Source organism: Canis lupus, chromosome 33 (genome assembly GCF_003254725.2).
Source record: "Canis lupus dingo isolate Sandy chromosome 33, ASM325472v2, whole genome shotgun sequence".
NCBI lineage: Eukaryota > Metazoa > Chordata > Mammalia > Carnivora > Canidae > Canis > Canis lupus.
In genome coordinates this window covers 24,269,933-24,283,377 of record NC_064275.1, presented here as the reverse complement: position 1 = coordinate 24,283,377, position 13,445 = coordinate 24,269,933, and the positions used below count along the sequence as shown (strand labels likewise).

At 41.5% G+C, this 13,445-nt stretch overlaps 1 protein-coding gene and 1 long non-coding RNA gene across 5 annotated transcripts in view; one reads left to right on the top strand and one right to left on the bottom strand.

The window, feature by feature from the left end:
* The window catches only part of HGD (homogentisate 1,2-dioxygenase), a 41,976-nt gene that overhangs the window by 19,567 nt on the left and 8,964 nt on the right, over nucleotides 1-13,445 (top strand). For both annotated transcript variants that reach the window (XM_025475904.2, XM_035709842.2), the window contains exons 5-11: nucleotides 3,261-3,320; nucleotides 5,207-5,298; nucleotides 6,400-6,434; nucleotides 7,238-7,317; nucleotides 8,070-8,169; nucleotides 10,252-10,376; nucleotides 13,136-13,240. In XM_025475904.2, coding sequence (XP_025331689.1) covers nucleotides 3,261-3,320; nucleotides 5,207-5,298; nucleotides 6,400-6,434; nucleotides 7,238-7,317; nucleotides 8,070-8,169; nucleotides 10,252-10,376; nucleotides 13,136-13,240 — 597 coding nt within the window. The remainder of the gene's footprint in view (nucleotides 1-3,260; nucleotides 3,321-5,206; nucleotides 5,299-6,399; nucleotides 6,435-7,237; nucleotides 7,318-8,069; nucleotides 8,170-10,251; nucleotides 10,377-13,135; nucleotides 13,241-13,445) is intronic.
* On the bottom strand, nucleotides 824-12,318 carry LOC118353154 (uncharacterized). 3 transcript variants are annotated; one of them, XR_004811523.2, is made up of 4 exons: nucleotides 11,798-12,318; nucleotides 9,612-9,900; nucleotides 6,596-6,677; nucleotides 824-1,616 (listed from the first exon to the last, which is right to left on the bottom strand). It is a non-coding gene; the product is annotated as an uncharacterized LOC118353154 (long non-coding RNA). The 3 variants fall into 3 exon arrangements; XR_004811524.2 differs by lacking the exon at nucleotides 6,596-6,677; XR_004811525.2 differs by lacking the exon at nucleotides 9,612-9,900.

The window sequence follows — 13,445 nt, the reverse complement described above, 5'->3', positions numbered from 1 at the left end:
ATGTAAGAGAAAAATACAATCCAAAGAGAGAAAATTACTTGATTTGCCTGAGGTCATAGAATAAATGGAAACAGAGACAGTAGCAAGACCCAGATCTCCTTCCTGGCTCAGCCCAATGCACAGCCCCCTTAGGCTGGCCTTGGATCAGAGGGTTACTGCTCCACAGCATGCAATTAAGCTGAACATCTGGCTTTAGCAGAAGATGTTTCTACCCTCCACTTCATGGGTTCTTCCTGTTTCATCTCCCCAAATCTCCCTCCTCACATTCAATAACATATCACACCGAAGCTCCTGACACAAATCTCTTGCCTGAAGAGCAAAAGTTGGCTTCTTCTTGTGGGTACTGGATTTATCAGAACCAGCTTCGGTTTTTATTATCCTTCATAATACACTGAATATAGATTCTGTACAATCTGCTGCTATCAGACCCAGCAGATAAATTACTTCTCTATACTATCTCCATCATCTGAAGGCTATTATTTTTGCATTAGAAAAAGGTTCTTCAGGACTACTGCCTCATCTAGTGTGTGGGCCCTATTGAAAGCATGCTCCCTACATCATCATGTAGGTGCCTGTCCACTTGACACCCCTGATATGCTATAGAAGATTGAAAAACTGACCAGCAAAAACAATCAAACCAACCTCTTAGCCTCTCTTATTTAGTTTTTCCCACTCACAGAGACAAACCTCTTCTTTGAGGGTCAGGACTTTATTTCTACCGACGACAGGTATTTCAATTTCAGAAAGATCTACAAACATATTGTCTCAATGCAACAAATAGGTAGTGCTCCTCCTATTACTGGAATTTCTTCCTTCCTTCCTTCCTTCCTTCCTTCCTTCCTTCCTTCCTTCCTTCCTTCCTTCCTTCCTTCTTTTCTTTTTTCTTTCCTTCTTTTTCTTAATAAAAGAGATTTGAGAGAGAGAGAGAGAGAGTATGTGTGTGTGTGTGTGCATGGGGAGGGGCAGAGGGAGAGGGAGAGGGGAAGCAGACTCCCTGCTGAGTGCAGAGGCCCAGCAGGAGTTGATCTTATGATCCTGAGATCATGACCTGAGTGGAAACCAAGAGATATTTAACCAACTGAGCCACTCATATGCTCCTTCTCCTTTCTTGCTCTCCTTTTTCTTGGGTTTGTAAATCTTTACACTTGTATTATTTAAATATCCTTGCTATTTGGTAGCTAGCAAGTCACTGCCACATTTGGCCAAAGATACCACAATTTAGTTGACTAATTAATTTGTTGATAGGTTGATTGAGAGGACTTTTCTAAACATGATGCTTGGTTCAGCAAATAAGAATCACAGAATCTGGCTGGGTGTGGTGATTCTTAAACTGTAGCTGCTCCATTAGTAGAACTTTTATAAAATAAAGTTTTTATAAAATACTGAACAGATTCTGAGTTAATTTAGTCTTGGGTCTTAAAGTTCTTCTGGGCAACTGTCATGGGTAATCAGTTCAGAACCTCTGGATAGGTCTAAAAGGTTGCCCAGGCAACAATTGACCTGATGCTTAAATTCCTACCATTGGGAAATCTGGAATGATGACTCTTCTTGGGACCAAGACGCCAGGTAGCCTAGTCTTCCAGTCTTCCTAGGTATACAAACTCTGTGTGCTGCTACTGTAGAGAGAAGCAACATGTAGTGATTAATAGTAGACTAGAACTTGCTCTCATAAAGCTAGCAGTACTTAGCCATGGCCCTTCCTGATGTCAGGGAACTATCCTCCTAGATCAGTGGTTTTCAACCAGGGGAAGTTTGTCCTCCAGAAGACATATGACAATGTCTGGAGACATTTTTGGTTGTTACAACTTGGGGGAGTGCTACTGGCATCTAATGACTAGTGGTCAGGGATGCTGCTAAACATCCTACAGTGCACAGAACAGCCTCCCACAATGAGGAATTATCCAATGCAAAATGTCAATAGTGCCAAGGTTGAGAAACCTTTCCTAGATCCTTGCTCTCAGGTTCCTCTTCCTCCCAGGAAATATCATCTTTAATGAAATTAGTTCTAAACCTTTTCCTTCTTCTTTTTTTTTTCCCTTCTTTCTTTTTTTTTCCAGGGCTTGAACTCGTGACTCTGAGATCAAGACTCAGATGCTTAACCAACTGAGTCACCCAGGCAACCCTAAACACTTTCTTTTTTTCTGAGGCAAGATTTCAGCAACATTTTTCAAATCAACATTTTACAACCTTTTTATGTAGTACCAGGATGAGATAATCCAACTTCGCTTTTAAAAAATAAATACTGCCACCTGACTGTGTATGTCAAGGAAGCAGAATAATAACCCCAGTGCCATCTTTCCCACTTACTGCTTCCACTCTCTCTTGGCTGCCTTTCTGAAATACAAAATGAGCCCCATGACCTATCAGAGGCCCTGCCTTGCCTGCATTGAGCAGGCGCCGCAGCCAGTGGAGCCAGCTGTTGGGGCACAGGCCACTCTGTGAGATGTCCTCAGGCTGCTCAGTTTATCTGCTGCCAGCCTGGCTGGGTCAGGCCTGCTGCCAAGTTGATTAATAAGTGCTGGGACCTTACTTCTAGTAGGTCCCAGACCTGCTGTTTTTTCTTCCCACTTCCTTAGATCATTTCTTATTAAATTAAAGATTGTTGTGATTTAAACTGAATTGTCAGGCAGCCTGGGGACAAACGTGGGGTTTGGTTAAAAAATTGAACCTGGTACTGCATTTACTAAATCCAACCTCAGTTGGGTGCTTTTTTTTTTCCTCTTAAAGAAATAATTCAAAACTCCCAAGGCTGGAAGTAGAAGTAGAACCTTCCCCTGCAGTGTCAGGAGCCCACACAGAGAGGCTGGCATGCCAGGAAAGGGAGCCGATTATAAATAGCATAAAAAGCAGCATCAGTCAAAACTCACTGATGTGCCTGAGCGAAATGTTAAAAGAAACAAACAGCTTCTGAAATAAGAAGCAATGATCTTTTTTTCACTTTTTTAATTTAAAAGTGCTAAGGAATGAAAACAATATAGATAGATGATAGATAGATAGATAGATAGATAGATAGATAGATAGATAGATAGATAAGATGATAGATTAAACACACACACACGCAAATACACACACAGAACCCAACTGAGATCCTTTAGGAAATAATGGGTAGTTATTAATTTTAAAATAACAAAATTACAAGGAGTTGGAGCCACACAGAAGAACAGCTATCCTTTTTCTGTGTAATCAGTGCTATTTATTTAGAAAGCCGATGGTTTCTCCTTCTAAAAAAATTTTCCTGTTATATGTAATTTTTTTTCTAGCTTCGATGGAAACCATTTGAAATTCCAAAAGCATCTCAGAAGAAAGTGGACTTTGTGAGTGTAAGTCAATACCATCCACACCTTCCTTCTGCTCTCCTTTCTCCCCCAGTGAGTGAGTGATTCAGCCATTTGCTGGCTGAATGCCAAGCAGAAGCAGACTTAGAGGCCGGCAGCAGAGACAGCACCACCTGCCTCTGCTTCCAGGGCTGGCCAAGGGATGTCTTACTTCCAGGCAACAAATGGCCCCTGACACCAAAGGGCACTGGTGAGCTATTTACAACATCTCTGACTGGCCAATGGAAATTGAGCATTTGCCTACCTCAGGTATCTTTGTTTTTGGCTAGAACAGGGGTCCTTATCCTTTTTTCCCCTGGACTCCTTTTTTTTTTTTAATTTTGTTAGTCACCATACAATACAATATTGGTTTCTGGAGTAGAGTTCGGTGACTCATTACTTGCATACAGCCCAGTGTTCAACACAAATGCCCTCTTTAACACCCATCACTCGTCCAGCCCATCCCTTGCCCGCCTCCCTCCATCAGCCCTCAATTTGTTCTCTATAGCTAAGAGTCACTTTTAATTTGTTTCCCTCTCCATGGACTCCTTTAATTGTCTAGTAAAGCTTGTGGTTTTAAATAAATTACATAAAATTACAAAGAAGTTGTCATATTGAAATACAATGATAAACATATTAAACTAATAAATTTGGTTTTATAGTAACATATGCTTCTAAATCACAAGATCTATGAAAAGATCTAATAACTTTAGTTGATAGAAGTATAAGCATAAACAATATTCTGGAAAAGCGTAACAACTATAATGTGATCTAAAAATATGTGTGATCTCTATCAGTGAGCAGGTCACAGGTACTTCTAATACTTCTGTACTTTGTCGCTTACATTCATATGAATTGAAGGAAATTATACATTTCAGAGGTTAGTGAAAATAAATATATAATTTTCTCTCTGTCCAACTTCACGAACTTCATGAAATAGACCCTTGGGCTAGAATAGCATTAACTCAGGGTGACAGCTCAAGTTAATGCAATGATGATTAAAAGTTCTGCTCGGTAGTTATAGGTGTTGGGAGTATTGGAATACTTGAGCTCAGAGCAAACTGTATGTAGGGGAGAAAGAAAAGAGCTACAATGCAGAGAGCCTCAAAGAAACTAGTTTGGCAGACCAACCTCAGCCCATGGCTTATTTAGGGAGAGTCCAGGTGCCCAGCCACAGGCCAAATTGTTTGGATTATGCGGAATTCCTTATCTATATTTTAAGTGCCCCAAGCTCTGTGTAGAACCATCTAAATTGATCCCAAACTGGCAAACTGTGTTAAAATACAAAAAGAAATCCTCCACTCTGGGCGAATTATGGATATCTGAAGGAGAGAGCTCTGTCCTTTCCATCTGCAGGTTTGGGGCTGAGGGTTTTGAGAAGACCCATGTGTTAAGGTTTCTTCAACTGCAGATTATCAGCAGACAGGATTATCATTGGTCAGAATGCTCCCACTTCCCTGTTGTGGAAAAATTAGGGCTGATCCCATATATAAGCACACGGCTGCCTACCTGATAAGGTGCATGTAGCTGAGGGGCATTAACTGGTCCCTCATGTGGCAACCTTCCTCCCTAGGCTTCCTAGGTGCCCGGTTTTACTTTTGAAAGAAACTCTCCTCTAGGCTCATCTTAAGCACCAAACTGATAAAATGCCAAGTAAGGTCATTTTAGCCATTGAGATAATCCAGATCTAGGGCCATGACTAGCGACTAGAGAGAGCCACCACTTACCAAACAAAATCCACAAATCTCAGGCTGTCCAGAGCAGACTGGACCCCAAATGTCCACTTGTCCTGTGGAATAGAACCTTGCCTCATGGCTCTCCAGACCAGGAAGAGGGCCAGGCTCTTGGACGAGACTTACATACACCCTTCCTTCTCCTGCGGTCTCTCCCAGGGCCTGCATACCTTGTGTGGAGCTGGAGACATAAGGTCTAACAATGGACTTGCCATCCATATTTTTCTCTGCAACACCTCCATGGGGAACAGGTAAGCGGCTTGATGCTTGCACAGAACATCCTGATTTCCCAAGAGCTGTTGGCCAGAGAATGGAAGCTGGGTAGTTGTTTTATGTTACTGTTTATTTTTTCTCCCAGAGCAACATTGATACACATTTATTAATAAGTGAGCATTTCAATCGTGACTGACTCCTAGAACATAAACAAGAATTTCACATAACAATGCAAATAGAAAAGAGATGGTGGGCATTGGGAAGCAGAAGTAGTCCAAGAGGCATTTTCACTTCAACCAGATTTGGGTCAGAATATCTCTAATTTTTTCAACTGAGTCCAAAGTCATACTGCATGAGCAGCCATTAAGGGCCACCAGTTGGTAGCGGGTCAAGCTGAGACTTCGGCTTCAGCTAATAACTGTGTAAGTTTGACATTCCTCAATAGAGGAGCTTACATATTGGATTTTTTTTAATCGGAAAAAATATGAAAACGGCATTCCGCCTTTCTTGGGGAAGCAAAATATCACAGTAGATTTGCAGATTATCACTGGAACCTGACTGTTCTATCCAAAACCCTATGCCACTCCTCCTGGCTGAGTAATCTTGGGCATTTAACTTCTCTGAGCCATGACAAGGCCCTGCAGATGTCTCTTTGGATCCAACCTCATATCATAGCACCTTCTTCTTTTTACTCGAGCTGCACTAGCCTTCCTTCAGTTCTTTCAACCTGCCTCAGACCATTTGCATGTGCTGTTCTTTCTGCCTGAAATGTTTTCCCCACTCCCCAAACTCTTGCCTAGATAATTCCTTCAGTTTTCAGCCAAATGTCCCTTCTTCAGGGAAGCCTCTGCTGACTCATCACATTAGATCAAGTTCATTATTCCTTCATTCCCCTGAACTTGACTTTCATAGTGCCATTACAGTTTACGATGACAGAGTTCTGTAATTATTTGATTGCTATCTGACCTCCTACTAGACTCTAAGATGTCTGGGGACAGAGAAGGGGTCATTTTGCTCACCAGTTCATATCCGGCACTGAGCCTGGCACATGGTGGGTAGTAATCAATAATACATGAAGTGAATTCATTTTTCTGGACAGTGTTAAAATTGAAAATCACAGGAATTATTCTTTGTTTTAGATGCTTTTACAATTCAGATGGGGACTTCTTGATTGGTAAGTTCTGAAGATTTCAGTATGAATTGATCTCCAGTCACAAGCTGCTTTTCAATTTTATATATATTATTTTCTTTTGTCCTTCAGTCTGTCTTATATAATACAATCTACAGACTGAGATCTAGAGGCCATGAGTGGTCTGGAAAAGATTCCTGGTGTACCTCAAAGCCCCTCATCTATTTCCTGGTCTCTCTGTCTCGGCCCATCCTTGGCAGACATTTCTAATACGGGAGATCTGGAAAGCTGAAAAGAAATAGAATAATACCAACATGTGATTAACTTATTAAGATAACTCTATTTGCCTTCAAATCCGCCCAAGACCATCTGTCATTGATATCTGCCATTTAGATAGAAATTTTCATGATGCTTTCTGAAACAGAATGTCTATTAGAGAGTCCTCTTGTCTACCTGTTCTATTTGATGGTTTCAGTATTGATATTTTGTAATCACTATTTTGGTGTAGATATTAGATATGCAAATACTGGACTTGCTGGAACTATCAGAAATGAGTGGTTTTCCATCCTATTTCTGCTGTCCTTTCTGGTCAATCCACAGAACTGTGCATATAAAAACTCCTAGCCTGGCAACCAAATATAAGCAGAGTCGATTTTTTTCATTCGCTTTCTTCTAGGTAATAAAATTGCTAACCTAAGTTCTCAGAATATACATTTCCCCACATGAGACTCAATAAAGCTCTTTTCTTTTGGAATGAAAAATCAAATGCAGCCCTTGAGCCTTTTACTCTTCATGAAGTGGCCTTCATGAGAAAAGAGTTGTTCACTGGGCCCTGTCTTTTTTGTTAGTTCCCCAGAAAGGAAAACTTCTCATTTACACTGAGTTTGGCAAGATGCTTGTGCAGCCCAACGAGATCTGCGTCATTCAGGTTGGTGATGTGTCCCCTTCTCCCCTGCCTATCCCTAATTTGGGAGCAATCAGATGCTGTAACTACTGTCATTTCCAACCCTAAAATTTCTTGGTGGATCGTGTCTGAGCAAAGGGAGGGAATTTAGTCATGCAGGAGGCTCCCTGTGCAGAAGGGTAAGCAGGCTTGGGTGCATGATTTGTTTTAAAATAGGACACAATCACAAAGCAAAAAGCATTGTCAATATGCTTTCCTAAATACTTATATACACTTTGGATAAGGCTCTGTTCCCACGGATTGATGCGGGTGGGGGGAGGGGGTTCAGTGAAGATTAATTTCTTAAAAATTTGGCTATATTAGAGCACTGGTATCTCTGAACCTAATGAGCGATTAGACTAGAATTGATTTGGGTCACAGATATGATTAGGAGTTAAAATTTTCATTTTAACTTATCTTTGAGTTGGTCACCTCTCAAACATAGCTTAGCAGATTATAGCCTTATTTTTGCATTTGGGGATAGCTGTGGCTCTGGGGAAGATTTTTTTTTTCTAAGATTTTATTTATTTATTCATGAGAGACAGAGAGAGAGAGAGAGAGGCAGAGACACAGGCAGAGAAAGAAGCAGGGTCCCCGCAAGAAGCCTCATGCGGGACTCGATCCCAGACCCAAGGCAGATGTTCACCCACTGAGCCATCCAGGTGTCCCTGGGGCAGCTTCTTTATAGCTACATGTATGATTTGGGAGTGCACACCACCATCTACTTCCTGTTCCAGAGAGGAATGCGGTTCAGCATAGATGTCTTCGAGGAGACCAGGGGCTATATCCTGGAGGTCTACGGTGTCCACTTTGAGTTGCCTGACCTGGGACCAATTGGTAAATCTTCACTACAAGCTTTTAGGCTCCCTTGAGATATAGGACAGATAATCGCCTGAGAGTTAAACATCCTTCTTCCTTCATTATCTTTCTCCCCTCATTATCTCACTCAAATTTCAACTTTCCTGTCTAGACAACTTCTCTAGACCAAGTGTAGCTGGGAATTTCAGAAACCTATTAAAACTCTCTAAGCAATCCCAGACACTTTTTTTCAACCCTCCAAGGTCAGGGATTCTTTACAATGGCTGACCCAGCTGATGAAATGAAATCATTAATTAGCTCATCAGTGTATATCTATCCATCAGCTAGTCTTGTCTCTATGTTGTTCTAAGGGTACTGATGGGAATCGCACCAAGGGTAACAAAAGCCTCATAAAATACATACATAAAAGTAAACAACCAAAGTCAACCCATTATAAATCTCTTTCTAGAGTAGCATATAGACGGTTGGAGAACAGAAGGTATATAATAGATTTTTAATTATACAGTATATATACCCTAAAGGATGTAGAAGTTTGGGTTACTAGGGGCCAAAGTCACTAGGAATAGCTTTATAGAAAAGGTAAGATTGACTAAATCTTGATGAAAATTTGAGGACAAATAAAAAGGAAAGAGAACTGCTTAGGCAGAGACAAACATGTGGGAACGAACTTTGTGAATAGGAGGGAGGTTATTTTCTTAAGTCAATAAGTTGTATGTAGACAACAACATAGCGCAAGCCGTTAAACAAGGGCTATATTCCTATGGAAAGGGATATAGACCAAAAGATGTATCATCTACATACCTAACATTCCCACTCGGCACATTCCACAAAATCTACACATTAATTCAGAGCCATGAAGGAGCTGGAAATCTCCTCCATGAGGCAGCCTCCATGAGGTAAGATTAAAACTTTCAAAAGTGAATCAAGGTCCCCCCACCCCCGATTCTTCTGGCAAACTGGAGGCAGGAGATGCAGGAAAGAAGTGAAGGTGGTAGGAGGAGTTGTTCTCAAAACATCTCTTAGAGTGAAAAGAGTGGCTGCGAAAATTGGCCCTTGGTTTCATCTTTGACATGTTTGCTAAAGGTGGTGGCCACACCTCCCAGTTCTTCCTTTCCTTGTCAACAGCTTTTTAGAGTAAAGCAGGACAGGCCAGCATGTGCCTTCTGGTCACTCCCCTGGGGAGATCCAAATAGTCAGAGGAAGGTGGGAGGCAGCAGAGAGGCAGCTGGAGCCATGGTGGGCCGTCTGTCATTCTGCTCACCACCCGCTCTTCCCACTTCAGTCTGGCTTCCTGCTGCTCTACAGTCAGCATAGACTGCAGGTTCCATGGAACATGTACCCTCAAAAATATATATAATTTACTAACCAGTTGGGGGCTTATATTTTTTAACCCCAGGAGATGGAAATGATAAAACACTCCCCAGGTCTCTCTCAGAGTTAAATTATGTTTTTGCACTTACACTTTTTATTTTTGGTCTTTTGATTTATTTTCTTTCTCTGGAGGCAACACTCACTCCTAAGCAAAGGTAAGCAAGCAAGTCCTGAATGCTTTTTCTCCTGAGTGGCAGACAGATATGTCAGGCTGGAGAGCAGTTTTGCAGACTTGTATTGATTCTGAGTTCTGAGAAGCAGAGGCATGCCGAGGCAACAGTATGTAACCCTTCTTTTCTGAGATCAAGGACTGGAGATGAGTTCTAGAATCATCATGGTTTTCTTGGAGGAAAGTTCTAGTATTCTATCAGAACTTCCCTTTAAAAAAAAAAAAAAAAAAAGAACTTCTCTTTACCTCTTTTCTAGTTTCATCCTCTCCCCTCAGCTGCCGTGATGCAATAATGCATGTAACACGGTTGATAAACCATATTTACTCTACAACTTTAGGAGGTGATGCTGGTGATCATGATGATGATTTTCATGATTCTTTTTCCTGATCAAATTCCTTGGCTCCTCCTAGAAGGGTACCAGCTTGGGATTCCAATGAGCCTTTGAACAATGAAAACAAATTGTGGAACGGCTCTTGACGTGGAAGAGAGCCCTTTCTCTTTGTGCAACTGCAGGCATCTTTCCTATTGTCTAAAAAACTTTTGGGTCTCTGTGTTCTAGGAGCCAATGGCTTGGCCAATCCTCGTGATTTTTTGATACCCGTTGCCTGGTATGAAGATCGCCAAGTACCAGGTGGCTACACTGTGATTAATAAATACCAGGGGAAGCTATTTGCTGCCAAACAGGTAAAGTAAGAGAGGTCAGCAGACAGAAAGGGAATAGTTATTAAGCACCTACTGTTTGCTAAGGCCAGTGTTAAATATTTTACATATATTATATCCTCTCGTCTTTACCATACTACTAAGATATTACAAATAAGGTACTATTTGCCTCATTTGTAGGCATGAAAAGGTAGTGACATATAATTTACCAAATGTCATAGTAAATGGCAGAACTAGTATTAGAACCTATATCTGTTTGACTCCAAAGGTTGTGCTCTTTCTCCTCACCAAGCAATAAAAATCCTGGAAAAATGTAGGTCTCTAAAATGGTATGTAAAATATAATATACAGGCAGGGTAATATGTTATGAAAAGGAAAATGAGTAAATAAGCAGATCATCCAAGATTTATATTACCAGAGGCCACCACATTTCAAATACAAGCTATGACTAATATAAAACAAGTAGAACTCAGTTAATTAACTTGACTTAGTTTATACCAGTAGCCTTGTAAACTCAGGAGATAGATAAAAGAATGGATAATAATAACATAATATGTAATTGTTGATATATTAGCATATATTATATTATTAATGTACTGAATATATATTTGCAGAATGTAATTATATAAGCAAAATAATCCGAAGATTTCTTCTTTTTACCATTATTTATTACCACTATTTTGGGCCCTTTGACCTATAGCTTCTATTTCCAAGGCATATTATTTTCCTTGTACAGCATTTACAAGGTATGCTAATCAGCAGAGGCCAACTAGTTTGGCACTTAAAATTAACCCCTGAGAGTTAATTGCCAGCCTCATTGACACATTGTCACCTTCATATCGTCTGGGTCAGGATTTCTCAAAATGTGGTTTAGAGGCCATTTGCATCAGAAATTCTAAGGGAAGTTATTTAAAATGTGGATCCTTCGATACTATTCCAGCTTGACAAAAACGATAGCTTCTGGGCATGAGGTGTTGAAAACCTACACTCATCAGAGGCATGCTCCCCATATTATTTTTGAATTTAATTGATAGAGAACCACCATTCCAGAGGTGGCCAGCAGTTCCATGGGTTTCTGCTTCCTAAGTGGACTCTGCTGATTGTTTTCTTTTTTTTTTTTTTTAATATTTTTTTCTTTATTTATTTATGATAGTCACACACAGAGAGAGAGAGAGGCAGAGACACAGGCGGAGGGAGATGCAGGCTCCATGCACCGGGAGCCCGACGTGGGATTCGATCCCTGGTCTCCAGGATCACGCCCTGGGCCAAAGGCAGGCGCTAAACCGCTGCGCCACCCAGGGATCCCTGCTGATTGTTTTCTATCTGAGTGCCCACACTGATCCATTATCCCTTCTCTGCCATGACCTGTACCCTAAGAGCTTGACCTGCATGGGCTCCCCAGCCAGCTGGTTTTTGGTTGGGTTCAACCAGTGCGAGGTACTCACAGGAAATTGGAAGGCAGGAGGAAAGACAAAAAAGTTGGGAGTTTTTCTTCTCCTTTTCTTCCCTATGTGTGACTGCAACCCTCCATGATCTCAGCTCTTGTTGGATAGCCCCAGTGGCATGCTGGAGCCAGTTCATACTGGCACGCAAGAACTGATATACACATTCTTCCCAGCTTTGTGTTCAGCAACATTATAATAGTAGCTCAAAACTGATCGTGGTAAGAATATTTATACCCCAGAAATTAGCAAATGCTATAAAAACAGTGCATTTTTCTTTTGAGAGCTAGTTGCTAGTTGTTAAATAATTTACCAACACACCACCAGGCAGCCCCTTCATGGTTCTAGCTCTTGCTGGAATCCTGTAACAACTTGTTCTTCCCATATCCCACAGGCCCTGGAACAGCCAGGTCTTCCCACTGTTACTAGGCTCAGAAACCTCAGTGTATCTAGCCAGTTCACTGAACCCTAATCTCTCCTCTGTAAGTAGGCTCTTCAGTAAAATTTTTAGAATATTCTGAGTTAGATTCTGTTTCCAGAACAGAAGCATAGTTGCCGTGGGGACCACCTTTGTGTAACAGAGCACTGATCCTCTCCTATTCCAGAGCAGGCCCAAGAAGGATCACATTGGGATTGCTCTGAAAACTTAAGTTCTTGAGGCTGGAACTCTTAGATACCATCTCACCTTCCTGAACTCACCAACCCAGACAGTGTACCAGAAGCTCCTCTAGGCAGCAATTACCTGGAGAGCAGTCCCAGCAAGTGCACCAGGAAACCCAGACGGTGGCCCAGATTGTCGGAGAATTGCTGACATCCACAGTTTCTCACAACTGTGTTAAAAATTGTTGAAAAGGCACTACTTGGAGAATGTGCTATGCTTCTGCTGCACATGGAATCAGAGGCAGCTGCAGCTTATGAACTGGAAAAATAGGGTTAGTGGCTTAGCAGGGAGGGGATGGTTTGAAGGCATGTGAAGCAACCACAAAATGATTCGGGGTTATACTTCTCCCAAAGGATGGTGTTATTAAATTCTGAGCAAAATCAAATCAAAAAGCTGGGATCCCTGGGTGGCGCAGCGGTTTGGCGCCTGCCTTTGGCCCAGGGCGCGATCCTGGAGACCCCGGATCGAATCCCACATCAGGCTCCCGGTGCATGTGTCTCTGCCTCTCTCTCTCTCTCTGTGACTATCATAAATAAATAAAAATTAAAAAAAAAAAAATTTAAAAAAAAAAAAAGCGAGACCGTGATGCCAAGTACAAACTGTGGAAGCACAGCTACAAAAGCATTAAACGCTAAAATTACCCTTTCCTGTTTTTTGTTTTGTTTTGTTTTTTTGATCAGAATGTCTCCCCATTCAATGTCGTGGCGTGGCATGGGAACTACACCCCCTACAAGTACAACTTGGAGAACTTCATGGTCATTAACTCGGTGGCCTTTGACCATGCAGTAAGTCTGGACCATGGAGGGGCCCTGAGAATAGGGCAGCCAGTGGGTGGGAGGCATCCATATTAGGTTCCCGATACTCACAGATTTAGCATTTCCAGTGTCACCCTTGGAAGCCCAAGATATAGTCATTGTGTTGACAGGAATTTGAATCATCTGCAGCAAAGCTTTGATGAAAGACGAAATAATAACAAGCTAGAAATAATAA